The 23,400-nt window shown below is 37.0% G+C and overlaps 2 protein-coding genes across 9 annotated transcripts in view; both read right to left on the minus strand.

Annotated features, from left to right (window-relative positions):
* SUGT1 (SGT1 homolog, MIS12 kinetochore complex assembly cochaperone) overlaps positions 1-23,400 on the minus strand; it is a 241,438-nt gene that overhangs the window by 133,495 nt on the left and 84,543 nt on the right. The window lies entirely within an intron of this gene.
* ELF1 (E74 like ETS transcription factor 1) overlaps positions 1-23,400 on the minus strand; it is a 132,675-nt gene that overhangs the window by 42,228 nt on the left and 67,047 nt on the right. For 7 of the 8 annotated variants that reach the window (XM_069068632.1, XM_069068635.1, XM_069068630.1 and 4 more), the window contains one exon: positions 4,378-4,636. In XM_069068632.1, the coding sequence (XP_068924733.1) occupies positions 4,378-4,449 (72 nt within the window). In that variant the 5' untranslated portion in view covers positions 4,450-4,636. Of the gene's footprint in view, positions 1-4,377; positions 4,637-19,840; positions 20,039-23,400 lie in introns of those variants that run through there. The other variant, XM_069068633.1, reaches the window with a different exon arrangement.

Here is a 23,400-nt window from a genome sequence, read left to right on the forward strand (position 1 = left end):
ATGAGGTTCAACCCCCAACATGAGTCCATTAGATTTATTCTGTTCATGGGTCACAGACAGAACCCTTAACCCTGACCATCTGTTTTTTCAATATTGTGCAATTCCTCACCTACAGATGAAACAACACAAATATGTTCAGCACCATTAATCCTACTGATGGCGGGTCAATAGCATCCTATCGCCAAAAAAGAAGGGTATTATTGTCACTGCCTACTGTCCTACATCATGGTCAACCAATTAGCAATAAATAAGATGCCATTCAACTGCTGCATACCATATTGTCATCTAAATGAAGAAAGTTAAAGTGAAGACTCTTTGATACCATGAGTTAACTACAAAGACTGGACAACAAATGGAGTTAAGTGCTGGAATCAAATTAAACAAGAAAATAATATATTTAATGATATGCTTCATTGTTTGCTACGTGGTAATTATGTAAAAATAAATGGCTAAACAGATCACATAAAAAGTCTCAATTATTATTACTTTTACATAAACAAAACAGTTGTTTTTCTCCTTGATCCTCACTCCAGCCAATTTGATAACTTTTCAGTGTCTATTAATAGCATAGATGTTAATTTTTCTTTATGTTGCTTACATTTTAATCCTTAACACAAATCCTGATAGGTTAGAAAACAAATTATTCCCCAATAAAAGTGGGTATTCAGTCATACATATCTGAGATGTCTTGGGCTGTCTTCAATATTAACGCCCCCCTTCCCCCCCCCCCAGTATCTTTTGCTGTGGTACTGAGTTCAAATTCGGCCTTTAGATACTTGACATTTACTAGCTCTGTGACCTTGTGCAAGTCACTTAACCACAACTGCCTTGCTCTCCCTTTCCAACAAAGAAAAATTTAAAAAAAGAATTTCAAAAGTCTAGTCCTAATTTCAAAATTAATACATTTCAATGCAAGATAATAAATATAGCAAAAGAGAAAAGGTCTTTGTCAAATCTTACATTCAAATTTTTGGTTTAGAAAATTAAGCTAGACCTGGCCCATGCTCTGGCTTCAGAGGAGCAAAAGAGGGCATCAGGAAGGTAAGGGTAATGAGAAGAATGAAACCTTCTGCTTTCTGCCCTGTTTTTATACCCTGAAGTCACTCAAGGTGATCCCCCATTTAGCTGTGCACAAGGAGAAAGTGTGTAAAGAGTTATTTTACAGTGTATATAAAAATGAGCATGTGTACCTTAGGAGGGGCACTACCCTCTCAGACCCAGGACCTATTATATTATGTTACAGTTATAATTCTGTGAAAAAAATTAACTAGATTGTATCAAAATATAATGCAATCATATAATTTATCACAGAAAAGAAAATTCAAGCTCAGGAAACATTAAGTGATTTTCTTAAGGCCACACAGCTAATCAGTGAAGCACCAAGATTAAAACATAAATCAAACTGTTTCTTGGTCCAGTGATACTTTTAACTTTAATGCTTCCCCTCCCATAAGAATGTATTATCTATTCAGAAAGCATTGTTTTATATTTCTATGTGCCTCCTTTATGTCATCAAAAGTTGTTTTACTCTTAGAACCTCCAATTCATTGATGAAATGTCTAACTGTATTATTATATAAACAGGTAGCTAGGAGGTGAGGTGGATAAAGTGCTGGGTCTGGAGTCAGGAAGACCCAAGTTCAAATTTGACCTCAGACACTTACCAGCACGTAACCCTGCAAAGACTCTTAACTACATTTGCCTCCGTTTTCTCATCTGTAAAATGGGCTGGAGAAGGAAATGGCAAACCACTCCAGTACCTTTGCCAAGAAAACCCCAAATGGGGTCATCAAGAGTCAGAACAAAAACAAAATAATGGACCACCACAAAACCTAATTAACATGACACTCATAAAGAAAGACATTGCTGCCGTTTGTGTGTGTGTGTGTGTGTGTGTGTGTGTGTGTGTTTTATAAAGCCCACAATTTTAAGGAAAGAGCTTTTTTGGATATCATCCTAGAAAGAGAAAGCTGTGAAGTAGTAATTTCTCATTAAATCAGTCTTGCAATGAGAAGTCAGCACCAGTTTTCTGAAGTAAATTTTAAAGCTTAAATTTTCTTCTGTAAGACCTCTAATGGCATATTAATGTAGCTCTTGGCACTTAATTCAACTTAAATCTGTCAAAATCTTATCTGAGATCATATATGTATGTCTAGGTCACTGGTTTAGATAATCATGTAATATCTGTAAAGTGGTTAGCAAAGTGCCTGCTTGTTCCCTTCCCCCATGTGGAAGGAATCTTTAATAGCACTTAGTCCAACTTTGTTTTATAGAATGGGCCAGGCGGCTAGGTGGCACAGTGAGTAAAGTGCCATCTCCAGAGTCAGGAGGACCCGAGTTCGGTTCTAGCCTCAGACACTTAACACCCACACAAAAAAACTAGCCGTGTAACCTTGGGCAAGTTAGTTAACCCCAAATGCCCTCCAAAAAAAGTTTATAAATTGGGCAGCCGAAGCCCAGTAAGTTTAAGGGGCTGGCCCAAGTTTGGAAGAATAGTAAGTGGCAGAATCAGAATCTGATCAGGGGTCCTCAGAATCCACAGTATCATGACGTCTCTCGTGAGGTACAGACATATCTCACACATAATCACAACTCATAATGTATTCCTAGGCTATAAAGTCCATGGAGGCAGGTACTGACTCATCCACATTATCTACTAGCAGAGTGGTATTTATTAAATATCTGTTCTAAGTTTTAATAGAAGGCTGTAATACAGCCCTTACAACATACTCTGTATTCTACAACTACCTCTTCCAATTGCCAATTGGTGGCAGTACACACTTTCAATTTTTACTAGATTAAAGCCTAATCAATATTCACAAAAAGCATTCAAATTGTCCAAGCACAAGAAAATTAAGCAAAATGGTGCCTCAATGTTACCTAAAAAGAGATTTATTCATAGGTTTAGATCACAACTGAAACTATCTCTAAACTTCTTTCAGGTTTTACATGTGATAACTAAAAAGTACAAAAATAAATCAGGATATGGTATTAACTCCTATGAAACCCTTCTATGAAAATAAAAGCCTGATATAACATGGTTTGTTTCCTCTCAAATATACACTTTATAACAAAGATGATGTAACCATGATCTTGGCATGGTTGTCTTGTCCTTGTCATATCCTCACAGGGCTACCAAGTACTTTTGCCAACCAGTCGCCTTTCCTGACCCTGACACAACTAATTATTCCTTGTTTACCAGTGACACCACCAATTCTTCCTAATTATGCTTCCTAATGTGTAAAAAGTAGGAGCCGATCTTTAAAAGCCTCAGATTTCTATAATTCTATCCCCACACTAAATGACTCCCCTTCTCTACAAAACTCCTCTGAAATACCAAGGCATTCTGCCAACATATACAAAACAGTGAATTCAAATTTATTAAATGATGACCAAAAGCTAAGCATTGCATCTGATAATGGGGATAGAAAAAGAAAAATGAAAAACCAGTTCCTACTAGAGATGAGGTAAGGGAATGTCAAGTTCAGGGGAAAAGCCAGGAGACTAAGTCTAAGAAGACTCAAATACAATTCAATTCCTCCAGAAATCAGGGTTTAAAAAAAAAAAAGAGTGCAAAAGAAAAGCATATTCAATACATTCATATTCTGGGGTGGGGGAATGGGGAAGGAGGTATAGCTCACAAATGTTCTTAACTTAATGCTCAGTGTCCAAATTATTTTAGGCACATATTAATTTGCATATCTTATATGTCATCACTGAAAGTACTGAAAGTACGTGATCGGATATCAGAACTGGAAGGAATCTTTGAAATCAAACTCAACTCCCTCATTTTACAAATGAGAAAACTGAGGCACAAAGAGATTGAATGGTTTGCCCAAAGATTCATGTTTTAGTTATATTATAGGACACTACTTTTAACAGCTTATTTTTAATAAATGTTATACAGAACACATTTATATAAAACTCATCAAGACTGATTTATATTTATAAGTTACTGTATTACTCCCACAGGTCACATGCAACAGAAAAGTTCATAAGTTAAAAAAAAAACACCTTGTTGACATATATTTTGTAACACTTTATTATGCAACATGTATGCTGAAATTTTCAAATCACCATAAAATATCACCCAAAACCCTGAAAATGGGTAACTTGAGACAAGAAATAAATTCACTTGCCCAAGACCCATATCAGAAGAGAGTAATAACTTGGAAGATAAATAATGTTCAAAACATGAGTTCACATTCCCTCAAAACTCTTCACTAGTTTTCATTAGTTTCACTTTCGTTGATAAATTAACATGCTATTTTTCTGTTTTTAAACCATGATATTTTTTTAAAATTTCTCTTTTAAAATAATTGCAAGATACAAATAGAGAAGACAAAGATTTGAATATAACGTCCTTTATCTCTCATACCTGTTGTTCATCCTCCATGACGTTACTGGCAAATTCAAAGACTAGATCGTTCTGTTGTACAACAGCAGCCATAATAAAGCATTCCCTTTAATGATTCATGAGAAAAATTTCAGGTTCAAGTATCAGATGGAAGACTCTAGTACTCAACTTGCTGTACAAATCACAGGTGTAGAAAACACAAATTCTGGGTTTTCCAGTGTTTTAATTTAAACAAAGGAAAACTTCCATTGACTTATTTTTTCTTCATTTATGTCTTCCCCTGAAAAGAAAAACAAGACACTTGGTTAGCTTCCACTTGAAACACAGCAAGAGCAGGTCATATAAAAAAAAAAAGTTAAATCAATTCTAGGGGTACCTGGCAATTAAAAGGATCAGACATAATGAGGTACTTGGACCATTTAGCTGGTCTCTGAGATGCCTTCCAACTATAAAGCTATGATCAAGTCAATCGTATAGTATTTTCTTGTTGAGAGCTCTGCTCAACTTTTAGTACTTTGATTTTCATAAACATTTCCCAAAAATCTCACTATATCTGGAGTATTTTAATTTTCAAATTATGATTACTCTGAAGGCAACATAGACAAAATCGATTTATGCCTCCTACCTCATTTTTACTAACCAAGTCAATTACCTACTTAGAAGCTGTATGAGTATAATATTCATTTTTCCCTTAGCAGAACATCCCTGCTCAGCCTGCTATCTATAGGTATAACCATTTTTATGTCATGTTTTCTGGTTACCTTATTTCTGTAAATAAGCAGAAGACAGAAAGAACTTCAGGCCCTTAAAAAAAAATCTTCTGAGATACTAAACAGTTTGAAAATGAGTTACTGTGTTTTTCTGATCTTCAATGTGTTTTTTTTTTTAATGTACTGAAATGTACCCTTATCTCCAGCACAGGCTTGCAAGCAACAGGAAGGAAACAGCACTGACCACGTCATGGCAAATTAGAACATGCAAAGACCTGCACATCATAATAAGAAAAGAGCAGAAAGGCAACTCAAGAACTAAAACAATTCACAGAAAATAGGAATAAGTTTATAAAAGCTACCTCTGTATTTATAAGGAAAAAAAGGTTTTTTTTAAATAAATCCTGAAAGTATTGTTGGTCATAAAACATGGCATGAAATAATACAAAAACTGGAATACATTAACATTTAAAGATTTTATATGATATTTCAGATGTTACTACTGACATAAAAAAGCCTCGAATAGCTATCAGCCCAGGGATAGAAAGGATGGTCATTAGTTCTTTAATTGTTTTTAAAGAGGACAGAGACTTAGAAACACAAGTTGATGTGATGAATCAGTCACCCTAAAAACTAAAAAAAAAAAAAAACTATCTAGGTTGTGCCAAGACCATATACCCTGTTTCTAACATAAGTAGCACTCATTTCATCTATTTTCTGGACATGAGAGATCATCAGCATAGACATAGAATTCCCCAACTGGCAATTAGAAACAAAATAAGAGATGGGAAAGAATTCACTCAAATAATACTATTTCCTACAGTGGGTTATAATACAGAAGACTTCTGATATTTCTAACATCCTTAAAAGTTCTTATAAAATTCTTGGCAAGTTAAAGGGGGCGGGGCAGGGGGGAACCCCATAACTCTGGGGAACTACTCTTTCAAAATATGTATGTAATTATAGGGGATCCAAGAGAACAATGTGACATGGAATTTTACATGACACACATACATAACATAAAAACTAAACAAGTTACTTTTAAAATTAGATGGCAGACAAATAAAGTTTTTACAACTTAAAGAAAAATGTATTCAACAAACACTTAAACATTCAATTCAAAAATAAACACACTGAAACAAACAATTAAAATAAAATGTGTGCGCACTAAAGATCAAGATGAAAGATAGAACAGTCCCTAATACTAAAGGGCTTAAACCGAAGGTAGTGGAAAAGCAATGTGCACAGGGGACAGGCACTAAGCTCACAAGTATGTGGTCTTCAGGACAGAATATAAGTTCCCTGAGGGCAAGGAAGACAGCCTGCATGAAATGTAGACGCAAGAAGAGCCACAACAAAATGGAGGAATAGCTAGCAGTTTGGCGAGTTTAGAAGGTAAGCAAAGCATAATTTTAAAAAACTCACAGAAAAGACTAATGTTTCTGTACATAACTAACACAGATTTTATAGAGAAATTCCACTTAACTATCTGGGAGTCAACAAGACCCCTTCAGGATTGCATAAAAAAAAATTACAAAACACTCTTTAAAAAAATGTTTTTGAGACTGGGTCTCTATCTTAACCAGGCTAGAAGATTATTGGTAGCCACTCATGGTCCAAATATCTCACTATACAAACTGGCATAGGAGCTGACCTGGACCCCGTTCATCCTTCCTCAGGCAGCCTGGCTGTTCCAACCCTATATAGTCTTAGTCACCTGCAGCTCAGAAATCAGGAGCTCAAGTTAGGATGTCCTAACAGCCCAATCTGTGGCCTTTTCCCACTTCTCATTCTTCTTGTCCTCTGCAGTACTTCACACACGGATGTGCCCTCGTGGTTCTCATTCTATCTGGGTGACCTTTTGCTCTTCTTTGACTCTTCTTTGCTGGCTCATCATCTCATCCCCTTATTACGGATATACCCAAACCCTCTGTCCTGGGCCCCGTTCTCCTCTCAACATTGCTTCAACTTGGTCCCTTCATCAGCTCATGTGTATCTATCATTTCCATGCTATTACCTCTCAGGTTTATATATCCAGCCCAATGAATTTCCAGTCCTGAATGTCCAACAGTTCATTGGACATTTTGCACTGGAGGTACCACTGGCATCTCAAATCTAACATGTCCAAGACAAAATTCATTATCATTCTCCAAAACCCACTCCTCTCCTAAACACTGCTATTTCTGGTAAGGGTACCTCCATCCTTCCAGTCACACAGGTTTGTGGCCTCAGTCATCCTAAACTCCTAATTCTTCTTGAACACATCTATCCAATCTAATGTTGATCCTATTTCTACAATATCTATCAAACACATCCTCTCCCCATCATTCACAGGACCACCATCTAGGTCAGGCCTTTGTCACTTCAACTGGACTATTTTTTAAACTTTTATTTCATTTTGTACTTAACAAATACCAAATAAGATAAGCATTCCTCTATACAATGCAAAACATTAAACGGTTTCATGAGAGACACAAATCTGAACCAAGTACAATGTACTTCTCCTTCCAAGTATGTATCAAATTCAGCATACCAAGTACATATCAAATTTCAAAGTTGTCTTGCTTGCCTGTGTTTCCCACTGACCTTTCTTCTGCTCTCTCCTGGGTGTTTTCACCTGGACTATTATAATAGCCTCATGGGTGGGTGTAGCCTAGATGTCCTGAGTAAAGGCAGCAACCCAGTGAGGCTCTCCCAACATTCCCCTCCAAACTTTAAAATAACACCGAAAATCAAATTCTGGGGCAAAAAAGCCAACCAGAGGTCAGGGTGAGACATTTTTCCAGCCCAAGACAACTTAGGAGGTTGGAAGGAAAAGTCAGTGACACTGGAGTGGAGGCTGGCCCAGAGTCCACAAGGTGGCAAGGGCAGGTTTGGGAACTCTCAGCAGAGAGATGGCAAGGGGATGGGACAACTGGTCACAAAGAGATGGTGAGGACCCTGGTGCTAGCACTGGGCACAAGACTGGGAGCTGTCTGGTAACTCCATTGCTGGTTGCAGTTCCAAGGTAGAGAGGAAAGCTTATGGTAGCAAGTGTGCAGGGACCCTTCCTGGGGAAAGACCAAAGGACAGACCAGGGGAGCAGTGACCATTCCTCTTCCCAGATGATACTATCTCAGAAGCACCAAAACTTCCAAACCCCTAGAACAAGTTCTGAAAAACAGCAGCCAAGATTACATAAGATTTAGCAACTGTAATAAAGAAATAGGGGAATTGGATTTTAATATTCCAGAAGGCAAAGGAGCTAGAATTACAAATAAGATAATCTACCCAGCAAAACTAAAGTATAATTGGGGGGTGGGGGGTGGAAGGACATTTAAAAGATAATAGATGAATAGAAAATTTGACATTCAAACAGGGACTCAAGAAAAGCATAAAATGGGAACTGAGCCAAATTTATACAAATAAAAGCCATTTCCCAATTGATAAACAGTCAAAGGATATGAACAGGCAGCTTTTAGAGGAAGAAATCAAAACAACAGTCATATAAAAAAAGCTCTAAGTCATTAATAATTACACCAATGGAAATTAAAACAACACTGAGGTACTTCCTCCAGCCTATGAGATTAGCTAACACAACAGAAAAGGAAAATGACAAATGCTGGGGGGAATGTGGAAAAATGGGGACACTAATGCCCTGTTGGAGTTGTAAACTGGTCCAACCACTCTGGATAACAATCTGGAACTATACCCAAAGGGCTTACAAGCTGTTCCTACCTTTTGACCCATCAATAAAACTACTAAGTCTGCATTCCAAAGACATTAAAGAAAAAAGAAGGGGCCGCTAAGTGGTGCAGTGAATAGAGCACGGGCCCTGAAGTCAGGAGGACCTGAGTTCAAATGCGGCCTCAGACACTTAACACAAAAAAAAAAAACTAGCAGTGTGACCTTGGGCAAATCACTTAACCCCAACTGCCTTCCAAAAAGGGGGGAAAAAAAAAGAACCTATATATACCAAAATATTTATGGCACCTCTTTTTGTAGTAGCAAAGAATTGTAACTTGAAGAGATGCCTATCAATTGGGAAATGGCTAAAAAAGCTATGGTATATAATTGTGATGGAATATTATTGTACTATTAAGAAATGATGAGGGGGGTGGTTTCAAAGAAACCTGGGAAGACTTATATGAACTGATGCAAAGCAATGTGAGCAGAATCCAGAACATTGTACCCAGCAGTAGCAATACTGTAACAATGATCAACAGTGAAAGACTCAGCTACTGTGATCGATACAGTGGTCCAAAAACAATTCCAAAGGATGATGAAAAATGCTATCCACCTCCAAAGAGAGAACTGATGAACTCTGAGCACAGATTGAAGCCTATTTTCCTTAATTTTATTTTTTGACCTTTTTTTGCGGGGGGGGGGGGATCGGGAGAGGGGGAGCAACAACATGGCTAATTGAAAATGTTTTCATGACTTCATATGAATAATGGCTATCATACTGCTTACCTCTCATTTGGGGGGGGGGGGGGCGCAAGAGGAAGAATTTAGAACTCAGAATTTTTAAAAATGAATGTGAAAAAACCAACGGTCTTCTAAATGGTCTCTACTTCAAGTCTCTCATATGATAATCTAGCTCTCACATTACAATCCAGCTGCCAAAGTGATTTCTCTCATAGGACATGTCCAGCCATGCAAATCTTACTTAAACTACAGTGGCTCCCTGTAGGATCTCCTGCCTCCACGACTTTGCACTGGCTGTCTTCCTTCTCCATCACCCACCCCCAACTCCTAAAGCCTCCCTACCAACATTAACCAGAGTCTCTCTTGTATATGTTCTACATATACCTACACAAGGACAGGCTGCATCTCCAAATTAAGACAGTAAAACTCTTCAGAAGCCAGGACTGTTTCACTTTTGTGTTTATATCACAGGCTATAACTAGTACAGTGCCTACCCAGAGCATGCAATTCAATGACTCTTAAATGATTGCCAAAGCACAAAATACACAATAAAAAAAACATTTATTGTATAAAGCAATAAATACTCACAGTTTATAAGTAACCATTATGCTTCATAAGACTCAAGGGAGCAGGTGAGACAGTTCTCTGATTAGCCATATACAGCCAACTTTTTTGTACACCTTTATAAAGTCACAGATATAGGAGACAGGGGCTTTCACATGGCACAGCACTTCACCTAGGTCAGGGCTGTGGTCCTAAACCTTAAGGTGGCTTAGAGCAGGGACATCTCCCAAATAAGACAAAAATATTTAAGTCACTACTAGGTTACCCTAAAGAATGTGCCTAGTATCTTAATCCAGTTAGAAACCAGAAATATGGAGGATAGATACTAGGAAACTGTTACAAGGAACAGCTATGATCACACCCCCACCCCCAACCCCCAGGAAGCTCCATGCTTCCAGCTGCTGGGCTGGAAATCTCAAGAAGAGATGGGGCTCGATTCTTAGAGGAAGCAATAATCCTGCTTCTGTGTTAAAAGTAAGGCAAATGTATCTGAAACTTCAGTAATGAAGTGTCACAGGCACAGCTGGCTGAACAAAAGGGCCCTGCTATGCCCTTAACCCACAAAGAGTGGGGCAAACACACCACTCACAAAAGGTCCACATTAGAAGGTGCTCGAGTCTTGACCCCCACACTAAATCTGAGTTACACTTCCTTTTTTTACTAGTTCAACTCTACCACAAGACTTGCCTTCATTCTGGCAGAGAGCAGATGGCTGTAACTGCCACAAAATCATGGACAGGCTGAATTAGCCTTCTGAATGACCCAAGACTCAGGCCTTCTCCAACATACTCCCTCCAGAGAACTAAATATTTAAAGCTGTCAGTGACCACAAGTATCAATAGCTTATACACAGACAACTGTCCTAATAAAATACAACCTTGACAATTCTTTTTTAAACATTCTCAGAAAGTTAAAATAGGGGTGGCTAGGTGGCGCAGTGAATAGAGCACTGGCCCTGGAGTCAGGAGGAACTGAGTTCATATCTGGCCTCAGCCACTTAACACAAAAACTAGTCGCGTGACCTTGGGCAAGTCACTTAACCCCAACTGCCCTTGAAAAAGCAAAAAAAAAAAAAGGTTAAAGTAGAAGAATTTGTTGCCATTAGTCTCCTCTGACTCTTTTGTGACTCCATTAGGGTGTTTGTTTATTTTCAGCAGAGATAGTGGAATGCTTGGAGTGGTTTGATATTATCTTCTCAAACTCATTTTACAGATGAGGAAACTAAGGTAAACAAGGTTAAGTGACAAAGCTATTAATTGTCTGAGGCCAGATTTGAACTCAGGAAAATGAGTCTTCCTTACTCTAGGATCAGCACTCTATCCACTGTAATACCTACCATGTTTCCCCGATAATAAGACACTGTCTTATTATTATTTTTTTTGGCCAGAAAAACACCAGAGGGCTATTTTCAGGGGAGGGCTTATTTTAATGAACATTGACAGCAATTTTAATAAACAGGTAATGTGAACAAAAAAATGTACCTTTATTCAATAATGAATTCAATAAAGAACAACAGGATAACGCGCTCACTGCTGCAGCTCTGATTGGATGCAGCTCGGAGCGCGGCGTGCGTTTCACGGGGGGGACGGGACGGTGCATACAGAGGATACCGTAATGTAGCGTGTAGCGCACGGGATCACCTTCACTACAGTAGCAATCTCAATAGGGCTTATTTTCGGGGGAGGGCTTATTTTAGAGGAATCTTACACAGTAAGGGGAGGGCTTATTTTCGGGGAAACACGGTAGCTGCCCAAAAATAGAATAGTATGTCACAAATAACAACAGAGATATACAAAATCAAAGAAAGAGACACAAATATCAAAAACAGGTAAAGAACGTTAACTGCAGGAAGACTGAAAGGTTAAATAATAAACTTTGTAAACTCCATCAATGTGAATCCTTTTGAAAACTTTTTGAATTATGACTTTTCACATAGTAGAGAGCTCTATTATTATGTACTACAATCATTTAATTATTTTTCACTAATGGAATCTCAGATTTCATAGACTCCAAAAGCACATCTTTTTAACTCCATTATTTCACCAGTCTATGCTGCTAAAAATGATAGGACACTAAAATCTCAGTTAAAAAAATTGTTCCCTGAAGCTAGCATTAAATATAATGGAGAAACATTAAAAACTTCTCCATTAAATAGAGGAGAAAAACAAGGATGCTCCATTTTCCCTGATGTTGTTTAATATATTTCACTGTCCCTACCCTTATTTGATATAGGGTTAAAATTGCTAGCGATTGCTTGACATGAGAAAAGAAAGTGAAGGTAATAGCATAGTCAAAGAAGCAAAGAAGAAACAAAATTATTGCTTTTGGCAAGTAACACAATAGTATACTTAAAGAACCCTAGAAACTCAACTAAAAATTAAAACAATAAAAACTTAAGCAAATTTACAAGACCGAAATGCTTATAGGCCATGAGTAGCCAGGGCCAATATAGTAAAAATGACAACACTAAGTTAATTTATTACTCTGAGAAGATGTTTGGCTGAAATTATGCATAGCAGCTTAAAAGCAATATAACAGATATCACACTGTATAAGTGTGTATAAGATAAGGTCCAAATATATGACTTAAGATATCAAAGTTAACATCTAATTTATTAAAAAAAAAAAAGATGAAACTGCTTTTCTGATGTATAGATAAGGGAAGAGTTGATAACTAAAGCAGGGAGAGGAGGGATCAAAGAAGATAAAATGAACAAATTTGAATATATAAAATTTAAAAGATTTGCATAAAAAAACTTATACAGCTAAAATTAGGAAGCAAAAAGGTAAAGGGGAGGGGGGGATAGGAATCTTTGCAACAAGTTTCACTAGTATGGATCTCATTTCCAAGTTCTACTAAGGAAATAATTCAAATCTTTAAGAATACAAGCCATTTCCCAATTGACAAATGGTCAAAGGAAAACTATTGGTAGTAGGTATGTGAAAAAACGCTGCAGATTACTAATAATTAGAGAAATGTATATTAAATCTGCTTTGAGGTTCTACCTCACACCTACCAGATTGACAGTTAAAAAAAAGGGGGGGGGGGATGTCAAATGTAGACCTGTTATGGGAAAATAAAGTACAATGACACTTTGTTCACTGAACCAAGAATTGATTTTGCTGTTCTGGAAAAGAATTTCAAGCCATACCTAAAAAGTCACTAAATTGTGCATGCTCTCTGAACCAGCAATACCACTACTAGTCCACATTGAAAAGACATCAAATAAAAAGGACCCATATGTCCAAAAATATTTATAGCAGCATTTTAGTGGCAAAGAACTGAAAACTAAGAGGATGGTCATGGTTTGGAGAACAGCTGAAGAAATTATGACATATGAAGGGAAAGGAATACTATTTTGCTATTAAAATAATGAAGCAGATATGTCAGGGAAATCTTGAAAGATTTGTATGAACTGAATCAGAATACAGTGAGCAGACCTAGTAGAACATTTTATACCGTAGAAACAACACTGGGAAAATAAACAAATCTGAATGCTCTAAGTAGTCCGATCAATTCACTAACCCACCACCATTCCTTATACTACCCACCTCCTGCCAAAGCCGTGACAGACTCAGAAATCAGATTTATATTTTAATAAGCATATTAGTAAAATCACATATTGAATGCTATACTAATCAAACTTCCAAGGAAGTAATTCACAAAACTAGATGAAATAATAACAAAACTACTGGAATAAAAAGAAATCTAGTATATCAAGGGACATAATAATAATTTAAAAAAAAACACAGCAATGATTAACCAACAGGAACAATAGTCATTCCAACCTCAACAATATAACAAGGTAATAAATGTCAAAACCACGTTGTACTGGTTTAAAAAAAAAAAAGTGGATCAACGAAACAGACTAAATAAGAATAATGCTGAAATTTAAATTGCAGTGTATGATAAACCCCAAAACATCAATTACCTAGGACTCAATGTTTGACAAGAATTACTGGAAAAATTACTGAAAAACATATTAGGTTAGACCAACATTTCAAATATGTGATGATAAACTCTAAACATCTATGTGGCTTAATACTAAAGATCATACCATGAAAAAAATTAGAAGGGGCAGATCAAGTAGTTTCATAGTTGTGGGTAGGGATTAATCCTTAACAAGTGACAGAAGTAACCGCAAAAAAATGAAAAAATCTTGATTACCTGAAATTTAAGATTTTGCATAAGAACATAGTGTAACTAGGATAAAAGGAAAGTTCTAAATCAAAGAAACTATTTTGCATCAAATATCTCTGATAAGAACTTGATAGTCAAATAATAAATAGCCATGTGACCTTGGGCAAGTCACTTAACCCCAATTGCCCTACCCTCCCCCCCTCCAAAAGAAAAGAAAAAAAAAATTTGATGAATGGGCGAACTTCAGAGAAACCTGGAAAGACCTATATGAACTGATGCCGAGCAAAGGGAGCAGAACCAGGAGAACATTATACACAGTAACAGGCACAGTGTGTGATGACCAACATTGATAGACTTAGCTCTTCTCAGCAATGCAATGATCTAAGATAATTCCAAAAGGCTCCTGATTGAAAATACTATCCAAATGCAGAGAAAGAACTATGAAGTCAGAATGTAAAATGAAGGAGCCTATTTTCTTTTTTGTTTTATTTTGGTTTTTCCCATTCATTATAATTCTTCTATGCAACATGACTAATGTGAAAATGTGTTTAACAGGAATGTATGTGTAGAGCCCATATCAGATTTCAAGTCATCTTTTGGAGGGAAGGAGAGAAAATTTAAAACATATGGAAGTGAATGTTGAAAAAAAAAATAATTAAAAATTAAAAAAAAAAGAATAACTTGTGATATAAGCAGTATCACAGAGGAAACAAATACAATATAAGAGGAGCAATTCATACAACTGCTCTAAGTTACACTTCTATTAATAAAACAATAAAAACAACAACAGAAAAGTCTCCAAAATACTGAGTGAATCTCTATGAAGGATGTTAGAAAGACATGGACCAGAATCACCTAGGATGAAGACACAGACTACTTGTAGTCAGCAATGTGCCTGTGGAAGTAAGCCAGTGAGAGAGGTCAAAAGAAAAGTTCAAAGCAATGAAAATATTTTGTGGCTCACATTTTGAGTTCACTCTTCTCAGGAATCAAGATGGCACAGGCAAGAGTGTGCCCATGCTAAAAAAGAATATGCCCATGTTTTTGTACCTTACCTCTTGCTACACCTTTTCAGTAAATATCCCTTTGCAAAATTTAGTTGATTTTAATTGCTTATCAATGATAACGGGAGATATCAAATTGTCAAATGACATTGAAGAGATATTGACATTGGCAAATAACACTGAGAGAGTAATCATTGGCTCCTGGATATGGGCACAGTGGGAGAACCACAATTGCAAATGTCTAATGCTGACAGTCATTAGAAAGATGCCATAACCCTTTAGCAGTACCCCTTAGAAATCTGAAGAAAAGGGGAAGCCAGCTGAACCCTGGGGATCTAACCTAATAAGTATATATGTGATTTGGGAGCGTAATCTATTCCTATTACTAGAGAAGGTAAAGGCTCAATAGAGTTTCCCAGGGAAGGTAGCAGAAGGAGCCTAGAGCTATAAAGCATCATGGCATAGAGATGATCAGAAAGTAGTAAGTGCAATTAAGAAGGTACTGTAGGGTGGCCAGGTGGCACAATGAGTAAGAGCGCCAGCCCCGGAGTCGGGACACCCAGGATCGGTTCCGGCCTCAGATACTCTGCACCTACACAAAATAACTGGCCGTGTAACCTTAAGTAAGTTACTTAATCCCAATTGCTTTAAAAAAATTTTTTTTTTTTAAAAAGAAGGTACTGTATAAGTCCAAGCAAGAGGTGATGAAAGCATTAGTGGTCCTGTGACTGAAAGGACCAATAAGAGAAATGCTGTGAAGGGCAGAACAAGATCGGACACCTGACGATATGTGGAGTTGGATGAGTATAAGAAAATAAGGATTATGCCAAAGTTGAGAACCTGGTTGACTGGAAAGATACTCTCAAAAGAAATCAGAAGTTTAAAAGAGGGTTGTATTTATTTGAGAGAAAGATAGCCATTTCAGCTTTGGACATGCTGAATCTGAGGTATCTGTAGGACATTCAGCCCAAAACATCAAGGGGGCAGTTGGTTATTTGTGACCAAAGCTCAAGGAAGTGACTAATTAATGTTGGTTATATAGATCTGGGAGTCTTCTGAATAGAGATAATATTTAAACCAATATAAGGTGATGAGGTCACTGAAAGAGCACAGATAAAGAAGAGGGCCTATGAGAAAGCCTTGACAGACACCCATGTGTAGGGAGGCAGGAAATGGATGATAATACAGCAAAAGAGAACAAGAACGAGCAGGGAGACAAGAGGAGAGCCCAGAGAGTGCTCGTGAGGAAAGGGGAGTCAGAGGCTGCAGAGAGCACCAGAGCCCATCAGAGCTTCTTGAGCCGGGAGCAACACGGTCATGCCTGTGCTTTAAGAATATCAACTGCTAGTGTAGCTATGTGGAGCAATGAGAAGAGCCTCAAGGCAAGGACACCACTAGGGGTCTATTTTGGTAGTGCAGGGAAGACCTGAGGAAAGTCTGAGTCAAAGTCAAGGCCATGAAAGAGGAGGAAAAAAAGGATGTAAGAGAAAGTTGTAGAGAGAAGCAACATGACTGGATGTGGTGGAATGAATGAGAGCAATGAGGCAATATTCTCAACACTCATGAACGGGGTGGTAGGGGGGGGGGGGAGATAATGAATTTTGATTAAGATATGCTAAGCTGGAGGTGCATATGGGACATTCAAGTGCAGATATACACCAGGCGGCTGATTACACCGGGCTGGAGGAGCTCAAGCTGCACGGCATGAGCACTACCTTGGAATTCTAGACTGTCAATTTACCACCTGTGTGACCTTGGGGAAATTACTTAAGCTCTATAGGTCTCAATTTCTTCATTTGTAAAATGAGTGGGTTGGACTAAATTACCTAATTCCGCCCCCCCCCTTCCAGCTCTAAATTTAAGATTCTAAGATAACTGAACCCAAGGGACTTGAGATCTCAAAGTATAGGAAGAGAAAAGAGGGTCCAGGTTGGGGCCCCTGGGGCATACCCACACATAGGTAGGATTTGAATGATGATGAAGCAAAGAAAACCAAGTTTGAGCTGGTAAAGGGGGAAAATTTTCCTAGGAAATCTGGGACTTGGAATGGCAGAAATTACATTTAGACCAAAATTTTATATAATACGTTGAAATAAGCTCTGAATAGATAAGAACATAAAATAGGCTACATGTTTGTTGAAACAAATGAAAGTAGGAAAGCAAAAGAAAAGAACCTTTTATATCTACAGTAGTTTTGGGGGAGAATCCATAACCAAAAAAGGTACAGAGTAAACAACAACAATATACAAAAATAGGCAATAAAATAAGGGGGCTGACTTAAATGATATCTGAAGTCTCTTTCAGATCTAAAATGATTGGTTCAAGAAACATAAGCCAATTTAGAAAATAAAAACAGTAATATAGAGGAAAACAACTCTTCAAGATATCAAAACTAAAAAACCATAAAATGATGAATCTTAACTCCAGGAGACTGATGAAGAGGCATATTTTTCCCCCCCCAGGACAAAAGTGGTAAAGACCATCGGTGGGAAAGCAGTTATTTGCCAGTCTTGTTTTATTTAAATGTACTTCTTTGCAACAGGAGGCTTCTATTGGAAGGCAAGCATTGTGAAATGATATTTCTATAAAGCATCAATAAAACATTTTTAAAACATCAATCTCTATTTACTTACAGTCAATTGTTTATGAATTAAGTATCACTCTGCAGTCAGAAAAGAAAGGCATTTGAATCCCAATAATTTTCAAAAGGCTGCTCCAAAATGTCAATAATCCAAAAGTGAACTGCCATGGAGCCCTCCAAGGAAAATGAAGCCCCAATCCCCATAGAGAGAAACAAATCATCTGTGGTTCATAATGTTAAACTGCGAAGATTCTTTTCACTGGTGTGGATTAGGAAGAGCTGATAATGATTAGGAGGTTCATGCAATATGCCATGTCGATACTTTCAAATTACCAGTTAATTTTTTCAAAAACAGTCAATCTCCACATGCACTGACATACAGAGATTACCCAATTTCCTAAACTACACATGAAAAAACTAAAGTTTCCAATTTAGAAAGTTCTAAGGTATGTTCATAACATTTTTCATTAGAATGGGCTATAAAAATGAGATTACTTGGTCAAAGCACTGTTCCACTCTATGAGTGTTGCTCAAAATACTACAGTAGTTTCTTGATAAAAAAAAAAAAAACCCTCTCCTGTTTGATCTTTCAACACTAAATCCAATCAATTAAAGCAAACCTTGGAACATTCCAGGTGAAGCAAAGTGATTATTTGAGTTAGCTCCTAAGTACTCCAAGGGCTTGCCCACATTGAAACTTAAGAGAATTAACAGAACTTTCAGGATTAATTAATTATTCTAACACCTTTAACAAATGAGAAAACTCTCAGAGGTCACTGACATTCTATCATTCTATCAAATCATCCAACCAGTAAGAGAGAGACTCCTAGATCACAGTTTCTTTCTAATCAATAAATCTATTTTAATAAATATTCCTACCAACTTTTAAAGTAATATATTTAGAAAACACAAATGATAAAAAAAAGGAAGTCAGAAGCAAAACCAAAGAATTCCCTCAAACGAATATCCTGACCAAAAACGAAAGCAGAACAATCCCACAAATTATAGTGCTCCTTCGACTCTACTGAGTTCAGAATGCTTTTTTCTACGTTGTTTGCTATGTTAATCCTGACAACATTCTCATGAGGAAAAAGCACAACAAGCCATTTTCAACCATATTTTTGCAGAGACACACTAACAAGAAGGATGAAGCTAATTACTCCCAAGGTCACAAGACAATTAATTATAAAGTTACAGACTTCCAGACTATTATTTTCTTCACTGTTAGTAATGCTTTTTCCTAATCTCTACCATATTAACACAAAAGAGGCGCTTGAGAAAGCATTTATGTAAAATCGTAGTGTATAGCTTCATATGCAAATCATTAAAATATTTTTAAAACTTTAAATAAAAGCTTAGATTTCCAACTCTTCAGCTACATTATTGTTATTAACATGCATACTGCTGCTGAAAGTAGGGGCTAAAATACTCAATTTAATAAGGACAACCTAAAAGAACTTATCAAAATGAGGTCACAGAAAAGCTCATTGCCCTTGTGATAAGTAACATGACCAAAAAAAGCAACCCTAATCCTGCCATTCTCAGAGAGAGGGGAAAAGAGAAAGCACCCTTTCATGTATGAGCCTTAGCTGGCTAGCTTCAGTGAAACCATTCCGAAGACCAACCAGAAGAGAAACCCTCTGCTGTATTATCTGCACCAGGACTTTTCTGGTTTAAGTGGATCGAAGATCTCTCAAACCCAAGGACTATGAACTGTGCCTCCTTTTCTCCACCCTGCCTTTGATACATTCTCACATTCAATTCAAAGAACAGGGAGGGGGCAGGGGAGGTGCCTTCCATCCTTCCAGGTAACTTATCACTTGATACTGCTTGTAGGTTCTTTTAAATCAGGACTTAAACTTTCCCCTCTCACTCATCAAGAAGGCAAAACAGCCTGAGCTTTTTGAAAATGTAGGATTTAATTGGTTATATAAAAAGAAAAACAATTTTTTTTAAAATATTGAGGTTCTGTCTTTCTGTCACCTACCCCTCACCAGCTTGGCAGACAATGCACAGTGAAGAAAGACCACAAAAATCTCCAAGCCTCCAGGGGGCCTTTGAGACTGTAACAATCTTACCTTTGCTCTGACCACCTTTATTTTTTAAATATCTGTGAGATCCAAGAGAATAAGACGGCTCCCCTTCAACATTTTCTCCTTTCCCTGATGCCAAGCTGAACAACCCCAGAACTCTTGGGGCAAATTGCAATGACTCACGGTCTGGACCTGAAATTCCAGTTCTTTTGCATTGCTCTCACTCTCCTTCATCTGACTGCCTGGCCTACCTCGTATCCGATTACACAGTACCAGCATTTGTAGCACCTTGCAAAACATCGAAACATATCACATACCTAGATCTGTCTATACCTGTTGGCCCCAGAATTAACCCTTTAAAAGACTTCTTAAAATGTGAGATTTTAAAAAGAAACTACAAGCAAAAGTCCACAATAGGCAAGAACAGTTATGCTTACACAGTCATTAAGAAATAAAGTTTATTCCACAATAGATAAGTGGTCAATGGAAATGAGCATTTTTTTTATTATAAACTATTTAGTGAAAATAGGAAAGACTGGTCCATTTATAATCCATCAGGAGATATGTAAACTAAGACAACTCTAAAATTTGACCAGAAAAGATGAAAACAGTTGAAATTAGAAGGGTTTCAGAAGATAAACTTTAAGCACTATGGTAGAGTTGTAAATTGGCCCAATCATTCTGGAAAACAATTTGGAATTACATAAGAAAAGTCACTAGTTATAACTTTTGCTCCAAGGCTCCCACCATACAGGGCACATACTTTCAGCCACATACATTCAGGGCCACACGTATCCTAAAACATTCACAACAGTATTTTTATGGTGTAAAAAAAAAAAAAAAAAGGAAAGAGCGAATGCCCCCTTGATATAGGAATGACTGAACAAACTATGGTAGTTAAACTAAATAGAAAATTAGAAATGACAAAGATGAGAAATTAAGAGAACAAGAAAACATGCTACAAAGATTTAGGGCTGGAAGAATCTCAGAGGACACACATTCCAACCCATTCATTTTACAAGAGAGGAAACTGAGACCTAGAGACATTAAGGGCTTTCCCAAGGAAGCAGAGCTCAGACTTGAATGAACGGATGCACAATGAAATAAGCAGAATTAGTGGGTAGGGATGGGAATTGGGTTAGTGATTTCATTTTTACAGGAAACTCTCAGTTGACATAACTCCCCCTCAACCAATACAACTCTACTTTCTCTGCAAGTTAATCCTAGACTGTTTTAAAGTGACTTGCCCTAAACTACCAGGGCTGTCAGAAGTAGAACCTGAAGCCAAGTTTTCCTGGATCTCAAGGTTAGTTCTCTATTTACTATGCCATGCTGCCTCACAAGGAGAACTAGGAGAAAAATTATACACAATTACAATAAGAATGTAAAGCTAAAACATTAAAATTAAGTAAAGTGCTGAGTCATTGTAATGACCAAGAGTGAACAACAGATGAGAAAATTATTTCCCTCCTTTCCTCAGTAAGTTGCAAGAAGAGTATGTCATGTTAACATCTCCACAGGTGAACACTATTTCAGTTGGTCTTTTAATAATTTTTCTTCTTTATAATGGAGCACACAGAAGGCATGTATATCTGGATGTGACTAATGTTAAAACATAAGGAATAAAAGTTTCTCATATACAAAGGAAATTTTTTTTAAATAAAAGCAACATGGCCTTTTTTCTTCAGGATAAAAAATAAAGGTATTAATAATCAAAATTGTATTCACTGTTGCTTTTCTCATGATGCCCCTGAACCTATCTAGAAAAAACTTTCCTCTCATAGGAATCCAAAACAAACCTCTGACAAGAATGCACACTATTCAGAGAACACATAAACATGTTAAAATGCCCTCCACAGCAAACCTGTTTGGGCAGTCAAAGCATTTTAAGTACAAGTGTGCTTCTAAGTGGGTTACTTGTTTAGGCATTTATGTGTATCAATAGAAATCTTATTGATTATGTCAAATCTGTAAAAGAACCTTGGCAATCATCTAATACAATAATTTTTACAGAAAAGAAAACTGAGGCTCAGAGAGGGAAAGGATGTAATTTATCTAAGGTCACTTGGCAAATTAGTGACAAATCAAGTGCTTAATGTCTGTTGAACCAGGCCTACAGTTTAGTTTAGGTCTCTTGATCTGGAGTCTAGAACCAACCAAAGAGAATGTCCCCCAAAAAACAGGATTTTCCCTAAAGGAAAATTTAAAATGAACTTTCAAACAGTCATTTACCAACACATAAATACTTCAAAAATCCATGATTTCATTAATGCAGATTTTCCTCCCACCTATGCAGATAGTAATAATCTCTCTATAACTTTAGATGGTCTTAAAAATTCATTATCCTGTCCATCAAGTGGGGAATGGTTGAACAACTTGTGTGGTATGTGAATATAATGAAATACTATTGTTCTATAAGAAATGAGGAGCAGGCAGATTTCAGAAAAACCTGGAAAGACTTACATGAACTGATGCTGAGTGAAGTAAGCAAAACCAGGAGAACATTGTACACAGTCATAACAACACTGTGCAATGACTGACTTTGATAGACTTAGCTCTTCTCAGCAATGCAAAGATCTAAGTCAATTCCAAAAGACTGATGATGGAAAATGCTATCCACATCCAGAGAAAAAATTGTGGAGTCTGAATACAGATCAAAGCACACTATATTCTCTTTTTTGTTTTTCTTTCTCGTGGTTTTCCTCTTTTGTTTTGATTCTTCTTTTACAATATGACCAATGGGGAAATATGTTTAATATGATTGTACATGTACGGCCTATATCAAATTGCATGCTGTCTTGGGAAGGGGGAAAATTCAGAACTCAAATTCTTATAAAAGTCAATGCTGAAAACTAAAAATAAATTTTATTTAAAAAAAAAAAACCACATTTGGGGGGCGGCTAGGTGGTGCAGTGAGTAGAGTGCTGGCCCTGGAGTCAGGAGGACCTGTGTTCGAATCTGACCTCAGACACTTAACACACACATACCAAAAAAAAAAAAAAAAAAAAATTAAAAGGAAAAAAAAAAAAAAAAAAAAACAAAAAAAAAAAAAAAAAAACATTTGAAAGGGAAAAAAAAAGAAATGGTCAGTCCTCTCAAGAAACTAACAATTTGGTCTGGGGGGAAAAAATCTAGCAGACATAAATCAATTAACAATACAAAATAGTTCTTTATAATTAAATCTAATCTGCATAGATGCTATAGGAATTGAAAGAAAGGGGAGAGTAGTCAGTGAATACTTGATAAGAAATAGTGTATCTTGAAGTAGGCCATGAAGGATAAGGAAGAATTAGACAGATGAAAAGGGGAAGAAGTGGGCAGAATCCTGGCAGGAAGAACAATGCAGGCAAAAGGCATGAAGGTGGAAATGATGATGGCATGTTCATAGGACAGTAAGATGACCAGCTTGGTAAGAACAGAAGTCTTGACTTGAAAAGGAAGTAAAGTTGGGTAAATAGAGTTGGGTCCATAGGATCACAGGATTTAAGATTTGCAAGGGGACTTCTAGAAATCATCTAGTCAATTCCTTTCATTTTACGAATGAGAAAAACAAAACCCAAAGTGAACTGACCATGGTTAACACTGGTAGGTAGTATGTCTGATTT

The sequence above is a fragment of the Petaurus breviceps genome, unplaced genomic scaffold (assembly GCF_028583685.1).
Source record: "Petaurus breviceps papuanus isolate PSGF00001 unplaced genomic scaffold, PetGlider_PUasm1.0 90769, whole genome shotgun sequence".
Taxonomy (NCBI): Eukaryota; Metazoa; Chordata; class Mammalia; order Diprotodontia; family Petauridae; genus Petaurus; species Petaurus breviceps.